The sequence below is a fragment of the Numida meleagris genome, chromosome 12 (assembly GCF_002078875.1).
Source record: "Numida meleagris isolate 19003 breed g44 Domestic line chromosome 12, NumMel1.0, whole genome shotgun sequence".
Classification (NCBI taxonomy): Eukaryota; Metazoa; Chordata; class Aves; order Galliformes; family Numididae; genus Numida; species Numida meleagris.
In genome coordinates, this window is record NC_034420.1 from 14,844,092 (window position 1) to 14,852,559 (window position 8,468).

Sequence of the window (8,468 nt, forward strand, 5' to 3'; positions counted from 1 at the left end):
CAGCACAAAACTCCAGCTCGGTGAATAATTCAGGTCTGTGAAGAGAGCCGTCTTAAAACCGCTCCCAGGAGAAGGAGCAGAGTCTAGAGTTTAATCTCATAATGGAAATAAAAATAAAAGGAAAATATCAAAAGAAAGCAGCGACTGCAAAAACAATACGAGGCTTCTTTTGCAAAATTCATCCGTTGTGAAACTCCACAGAAGGGAACGCAGCTGGTTTCCCTGAATTATGTTTCATGTTTCCCGAGACAAAAGATGAAATCTAAAGCTTTGACTTTCAACTTACGATACACAGACACATAAGGGATGACACAACTACTGTGCATGGCTATTGATGCAAGAAAAAGGCTGTCTAGAGTGAAAGGTGGAAACAGCCTCCACCACATCCTCCAGTGAGTGAGGACAACACCACAGGAGCAGCTTGCAACATGCTCCCAGATCTGGTTGCCAAATCTGAGGCGATCTCCACTCAACTCAAACCTGGGGATGAGTTTTCTGCTCCCTCTGCGTTTCACCCATGTCACACACTGCATCAGATGCCGAACACAAAGAGGCTCTGTAGAGCCAAAAATCTCAAGAAATTAACTCTACATACAACATACAATTCATCCGTGCACCTTAGTTCTGAATTTGAGTGAGAATTTAAGTCTGATTCCTTCCCCAGATTCCTGATGTGATACACAGGGATTACGTCACATCACTCCAATTGCTAAATCTTTTCCTCAGCCAGATGATGAGGAGATTCTTAAGCACAGCACTTTGCCTCAACAACAAATAACTTCAGCTTCAGGGCCATTTTGCAAACATTTCTCACCATGACAGCACCTTCATCTTTCTTGTGTGAAATACCATAGGAAACGTCCAAGGACAGTTAATATAAGCTGCTGCTCACCCTGTACACCTTACCAGCGTAACCAAAAATGGCCATAATTAAGTATTTCCAATAACAAACGTAAACAGTGCTGCACAGCAAACCCAGCAGCTCACCTGCAGCCCTCCCACTGACACATGGTGCATTCTGGGGAAGCTGCTCTGTTCCAGTCCCAGCTCGGAGCACCTGAGGACAGCAGCACACAGTTGGGTTTGGGCTTCGCAGCCAAAAGCACAAGGGTTTTGCTCTCTCTTAGCCCATGTACCTTTCCTTTCCCTTAAATCCTTCACCAAACCTTCTTCCTTCCCTGTGACCGTCATTTGGAGGTGGAGCAGGTGTCAGAGGCAGCCAGATATGGCTGCCAAAATCTGTCACTCCGCAGCCAGAGACACCTCTGAGCTATCAGAAATAATTACAGTCAAGGTCAGCACTTGGCACAACGACACCAAACTGCTCGGGCACACAGCATGCAGTTACCATACCCACACACATGTCCATTTCCCCATGTAAATCGGAACTAAAGCAGCACTTCGCTTATTACACAGCTCATAAGCTTGGCTCCTCCAACGCTTGTAACAAGAGTCATATAAGACAAGAGGATTCACTCTTGGAAAACTCAAGGATTTCCTTTTCTGCAGCCTGTACGTGAATTTCCCAGTTTGTGGGATGATCAAACTGCCAACAGCTAAAGCTGCACCCAATTTTTATTAGCAGAGGGGAGGGAAGAAGCCTTTCCCTGACTCTGCCTGGGACAAGCACAGCCCAGGGCTGCTCCCACACACACACACAGCAGGCAATGACCCCAAGCTGCAGCAGGGCTGGGATGGGGCTGGATTTAAGCTGTATGTCCCCAGTGCCCTGCCAGCATCCTCCTCGCCCAGCCAGCAACTGTTCTGGGATCCGCCTTTTCCACTCTCCTGCAGTTTTTTCCTTCCTCGTGTGAACAGGGCGCTGCCAATGCCTTTCAGAGCCTTACTCTGAGCTCTCCCACACCTCAGCTACGCAGTTTTTAATCACCAGGCCACAGCACAAACCTCTCCCTTTAGTTTTGTTGCCACTGAATAACACTCAGAGCAAACTTTTCCCAGCAGGATTCAGTCTCGGGAGCTGCTTTAGAACCGTGCAGCCCAAATACCCAAAGCCTAACAAACACTCCCACACCTCCGCACACCGACAGCCCTACCCAGAAATGGGCTTTTTAACCCCAAAAGCCCCCTGTCACGTCCCCCGGCTCCACAAAGCAGGCTGTTCCCGGCGTGTCGGCACGTCTCACATGAAACCCAGTGCTTGGAACAAGGCAGACAAACCGCCTGCGTGCAACGTGCAGGCTGCGTGTGGTACGGCTGTACTCACTGCCTGCCAACACCCGGCCGGGAACGCGGCGGGGCGGCCGCTGCCAATGGGAGGAAAACAGCCGGGTGGGAAACTTCAAATGGAAGCGGGGCTGGGAGCGTGTAGCGGGGCTGGGAGAGTGAGGCAGGGCTTCCCCAGCCAGGGATAGGGCTCGGGTCGGTTTGGGTGGGTGTGGGTATGGGAGCAGGGTGCTGAGATTAGCCAGGGTTGGCAAAGGTGGTTATTAGCACCGTGCTCTGAATGCACCGTGAGACTGAGGACCTGACTGCTCCTCACCTCCTTCAGCTCCGCAGGCAGAAGCGTGGAATTGGGATGCTGAGGATGCTCGTTTAGCCGATAGCGAAATCAGAACCAGCCTCAGCAAGGCAGAGGGAACACACGCATATTCCTTAAAGTTTCTGCCTGTTGTTACCTTGTTCTTCGCAGAAAATTCCCTGAGCGTTTGCTCAAGCGACCGTAGAACTCTGATTTCCTGAAATACCCCGTACACTAAACCCACCCAACACCGCCCTTGGGAGCCCGGCGTTAATCTCACCATCCATGTCACCACATTTCCCTCCTCGATGCCAATCGGAGGTGCCGCCCGCAGCCAGGTGAGCCCCCTCCGACCCCCATTCCCAAAGCGGCCGCCCGGCAAAAGCCCAACGGAGCTGCGGCAGCCGCGGCTCCCCCGCCCGCCCCGTCCCTCCCCGCCGCCCGCCTCTCCCCCCGGGGCTGCGGAGCGGAGGGAGCCGCGCGGCCCCGCATGTTAATGAGGCGGCAGCACGGGCAGAGGGAACGCATTTAAAAGGGGACGAGCGGGGGGGAAAGCGGCAGAGCTCGGGCAGCAGCACCGCCCGCAGCCGCTCCTTCCCACCTCGAGGACGGGGACCTGGAGACACAGGACCGAACCCCGCTGCGTGCGCTCGGGTACCTGCCGGCTCACCATGAAGCTCCTGACAGCAGCCTTGCTTCTGCTGTTCATCGCGATGTGCCTAGCCAGCGCGGAAGGTAAGGGGATTTTTGCCTATTCTCGTTTAAAGCTCTCTCCAGGGTGCGCTTTGCCCCCCCTCCGCCCGCCAATTCTATTTTCCTCCTCCGAGGAGGATAGAGGACGGGGCAGTTCCGTGCGGGTCGGGATAAGTGATGTATCGATCCTAAGGTGTGAGGCAGCCGTGAATTTTTATTTTAAAAGGTGAAAGCAAAAACACAAAGTAGCGTCCTCCAAGCGCACCCAGTGCCCCAGCTGCACCCCGTGCTCCCGCTGGTCGGGAGTGCACCTCGAACATCCCACCCCCCCAAAACGAATGGCGATTTGCACAGGGAAGACAGAGCCAAGTACGAAGCGCACGAATCCCACCGCGTTTGCCAGGCTGCGTTTTCTGCTGTGCACAAAACCGGCGGCTTAAAGAAACGCTCAGCTTTTGTCTGGCTGCGAATGCACCGCAGCATCCGTGAGAGGGAAAAAAAAGGACTGAAAGTGCTCCAAACTCCGAGTGAGACACGAGCAAAATGAGAAAGCAGCTGAGAAGGGCATTTGCTTTTTCAGTTTAACGTTTTCATTGCCTTCTGTTCAATACAATGATATCGAATCCCAGCAGGTGCGCTTCACAAAGCTCTCCTGCTTACCAAGCCTCAGCACTGCTCTAAAATACATTTATCGGGGAGCTGCTACCTGTAGCAAAGAAAACATCACTCTTTTTAAGCACGGCAGCAACACAAAATGCAGCTTTTCCGCACAGGGCTTGGCAGAGCAGGCTGCAGCCTGCAGGCACACAGGGTTGGGGGGGGGGACACTGGGTACACAGGAGGGTGAACAAATGCTTTCTCTTCCAGGCGTGAAGTGCAAGTGCTCGAGGAAAGGTCCAAAAATAAGATTCTCTAACGTGCGGAAGCTGGAAATAAAACCGAGGTACCCGTTTTGTGTGGAGGAGATGATTATGTAAGTTTTCCTTCATTTATTCTTTCTCTTTTACTATCAGCTGAATTATGTCACTTTATACTGCGAGGTTTTTTTTTTTTTTTTGGCTCTTTGCTTTTATCATTCTCTGGCATGCCAAGTCCCGGGAAAAGTCACTTGCTGTCTCTGATGCACTAAATGTGCAATTCTGATCAAAAACCCAGCTATCAGTTTTTGACACGGTTGCCTGCTCAAAGGATGATGTGCATAACAGGTAGCAATAAAAGCAGAATCCTAAGTTTGAGTGAAAACAGGGACCGATATCACAGTGAGCCGCTTGCTGTAAAATCCAGAGCTATTTACTGAAGTTTTCTGGGATGAGCAAAGTGAGAACAAGAGCAGGATTCGCTTCTGCACGGAGTTCTATCCCAGCCAGAGTCCTCAGACCAACACAGCCCTGTGTGCTGCATGGGATCACCGAGCACAGAACTCTCCTCTGAGCTGCACTGCCAGCCCTGAGCAATGCTTCTGGAAGCCTCGGAGTGATGCACAGCAAAGCAAGGCAGCCAAAGGGATTTTCAGCATCTCTGATGGAGGGGTTGTCTTCCCCCCCATTTTAAATGAGTGGTTTGCAGGGGTTTTCTGTCCTGGTTTGGCTAAATTCAGATGCCCTGCAAAACCCCAGTACATGGAGCTGGATAACGACCAGAAGAATAACTGAGAAGACTGCAACAAGCTTGTCACCTACAACAGGGGAAAAAAAAAAAAGGGGGGGGGTTCTGAGAGGAACCATGCACCCCAAAATGCTACGGACCAGTTCACTCCGGTTTTCTATCCCCATCCACAGAAAGGACCTCAGCATCCTGCCCTGCACCATAGCATCCCCAGGGCCCCATCCTGCCTGCACAGCCATGGCAATGCCTCCAGAGCTGAGCCCATTCCTGCACAGATGCTGCCTGGGGCAGCAGGGCTCTGGAGAACAGAGACGGTGCTCTGCATCAGGCTTCTCCACATTGACACCAGCGTCCCTGTGAGCAGCCAAGCCAAGCTTGGCAGCCAGCAGAGAGGAGAACACCACGTGTGGAATAGATTTCATTCATGCAACCTCTCCTTTTCCATCAGGAAGTTGGGAAATCCCCAGTGCTTGGGTTGCTATCCCAGCAGAGAGCTATGCAAATGCAGAGCGATACTATTCAAGCCCACAGGGCTGCAGCAGCTGCTGGGACAGAGCTGTCCCGTCACTCTCCCATGCTCCTGGAGACACCCATGGGCCAGTAAACGTGCTGCCATCGCTGCCTTCCCAGCCACCCCACTGCAGCCTGAACAAGCTCAAATTAATATTCAGAGCCAAGGGATCTGGGAGTCTCCGGCTGAGGCACAGAAGAGCTGAATTCCTGCAGCCCAGTGTTTGTTGCTGTGGTGATTGTTTAAAATGAGTTGATGAAGCTGCTTCCCCTCCTGCCTTCCTCAAAAGCTCCTGTACCCCATACAAGAAAAACATGATAGAGATGAGGTTGGGCAGATTAGAAGGAGGGGTGTGGATGCAGTTTAGGAAGGAACGTGTCTATGGCCATATACCCCCAGCAGAGCCATGGTGCAGGGTGAGAGCTGAACTGAGTCCTAGCCCTGGTTAAAGCTTATCCGGATTCATGGCACCCCATGCAGGAGGCACTTTTCCCTCTCTGGAAGAAATGAGGGAAGTTTAACACTCTGTCTGAAAGCAGCCGTCCCCTTTGTGCATCTCCAAGAGGGGACATACCTGGTGCTTATCCCAGAGTTGAAGAAGTGAATGTACTGGGGAGGATTTTGGCACAAGGACCCTCAGACACCCAAATGCCACCTGAGGGAGCCCTCTGGAGATGTAAGAGACCTGCAGCATCTCAGACTCCAACACGCCCAGACAGATCCTTGGTCAGGAACTTGGGTCCCACAGTCTCTCTTCCTAAGCATGTGCCACTAAATCTGCCTGGCAGCATGCCTGCACCCCAGGGTGACATTGCCCATCATGCCCCCCCCACTGCTGTGCCCTCAGCACTCAGAACCACAGGGATGTCTCACAGACCTACACTTGGCACCAAAGCAATGCATCTCAGCCAAGAAAAGCCTCAGCTGTCCACCTGAGAAGGGCACCAAACATCTCCTCCTCCTTGGACTGCAGCATCAGAATTGTCCTTCGCTCTCTGCTGCTTCTCAGAGGTGCTCCTCTCCTCCTGTGATGTAGCTTGGCCATCCCTTTCTGGAAGTAGCCAGTGAGCTCTGACACAAGAAAAACCTCAAGCCAAGGTCTGGCATGGGTCAGTGCAGATGGTACAGCCAAGGAGGTGGCTGCTGGATGAAGAAGTTTCACGCCAACCTCAAGCCTTCTAGAGCCTGCAAGCTTTGTGCCTTCACTGAGCTTGGTTTTACTGCCCTTCTCATGTACTGATCCCCAGGGGCTGGCTGAGATAGCAGGGGTGATCCACAGATAGCAGCAGCAACCCCTCCCCATCCATCCTCTGCAGCCCTGAGACTCTTGAAGGCCATCAAGTGCTCTTCTGTGCACTGGGAAAGGACTAAGTCTCCTCCCAACAACCTGAGAGCTACACCCTGTTTTCTGTGACTTCAGCCTACACCCAGTGGAGGTAGAGCAGAGAAAGGGAGCAGGGATGAAGGTTCATTGAACAGGAAGAAGAAATTGAGCCCAGTGTACAACACTGAAATGGGAAACATGGTGGGGCCCTCAGCTGAACAGACATAGCAATGTGCAGAGTTTCACTTCCCATAGGGGTGTTCCTACTGCAGCAAGGGGCATGCTGGGAAAGCCCACGAGGCATTCTGGTTGTGCCAGGAGATGCACAGCTCCTTTCTGAACCAGCCAATGCCAGAATCCCATTATATCCACAGATATTTCTGGTTTACTGCCATTCTTCTATTCATGTCTCTAATAGCATATGACTAATGCCATTATAATATCTTGGTTAAACTGGAAGCCCTTTCCTTCTTGTGGACGGTATTTACAGAAAATGAAAGAAATCCAGTAAAAAAAAATGTAGGGTTTCCTCAATTACCAAATGAGCAACAAAGCCAGGAAATCACTTCATGGTGAGCCCTGAGAAGCACAAGCACACATCTCTAGAGAGCCACTCTCCTGGGAAGCAGTGCCAGGGCTCCCACGTCACCTCAGCTGGGGCAGAGCCACCAGGGCAGCATCACTGAGCAATGTGGGAGGAAACCTGGAGTGCCAGGCAGAGCTCTGCCTCCCAGCACGGGTCGTCCTGGCACTGAGGGGACACCAAGGCAGAGCTGCTGACACTGGCAGATGGATGTGCCTCCAGACAGAGGAGGATGGAGCCCCAGCAGGCACCCACCCATGTGCAAGTGTTTAAAATACCACTGAGAAAGAGAAAAAAAATAGAAAAGTGATCCAGGTTTGATCTTTTCCCTTGGATGCAATGTCGTTGAGCCTAAGGGAACCATCTCCTCCTGCAAAGACCTTGTGGCTGCCCAAATGAGCCCTAATTAAGCCAGCTATTAAACTCATAAGGAAAAACCTAACAGGCAGACAGAGCAAACCCACTGATTAAAAATAACGGGCACGTCTTCATCTGGTACAACTTAGTCCAGCTCTGTGGGCAACAGATCGAAGTGCACTGATTGATAACAGCTGAAAATCCACTCCAACATTCTTCTAACTCAGACAGCTGCCATAAAACACAACAGGAAGCCCTCCTGCTGCCCCATGGCTGCCCGGGTGAGTGCCCTGAGCAATTCAGGCACTGCCCTGCAGGCAGAGCTGCGGGCTGGGGCTGTCTGCAGTGCCCATAACTCACATGCTTGCCTTGCAGCGTGACCCTGTGGACGAAGGTGAGAGGTGAGCAGCAGCACTGCCTGAACCCCAAACGCCAGAACACGGTGCGGCTGCTGAAGTGGTACCGAGTATGGAAAGAGAAGGGCAGGTAAGAGAACAGGCACGTGCTGCCAGTGCTGCATCCAGCACAGGGGATGTGTTTCATCACCAAAATTATAAACGGATGCTCGTGATGCAATTTCTTTCCTGCCACACGCACTCCTCGCTTCTATTTTAGGATTAGGCTGTTACAACTATAAATAGTCGTTATTTTCTGCTGAACTCTTTGTCAGCTGATGATCTTGGCTATTTATGTGCACTCACCTCCTTGTTATAGCTAAAAAGCCAAGTTAAAGGCCAAATTACTTCCACACAGTCATAAGGAAGGCAGTCAGCAGAGCTGGGATAAGGCTGCCGTACTTTATGCCACACACCTGAGTTGCAAAACATCAGAATCTACAACTCCTAATGCCACAGGTCTTGGCCAATTTTAACTATTGCATCATTCCCAGGGAATGCTGCTAAGATGCACTGCTACC

At 51.7% G+C, this 8,468-nt stretch overlaps 1 protein-coding gene across 1 annotated transcript in view; it reads left to right on the forward strand.

Annotated features, from left to right (window-relative positions):
* CXCL14 (C-X-C motif chemokine ligand 14) overlaps nucleotides 2,943–8,468 on the forward strand; it is a 6,591-nt gene continuing 1,065 nt past the window's right edge. Inside the window, exons 1-3 of the mRNA XM_021410715.1 lie at nucleotides 2,943–3,214; nucleotides 4,040–4,145; nucleotides 7,928–8,038. Coding sequence (XP_021266390.1) covers nucleotides 3,151–3,214; nucleotides 4,040–4,145; nucleotides 7,928–8,038 — 281 coding nt within the window. The 5' untranslated portion in view covers nucleotides 2,943–3,150. The remainder of the gene's footprint in view (nucleotides 3,215–4,039; nucleotides 4,146–7,927; nucleotides 8,039–8,468) is intronic.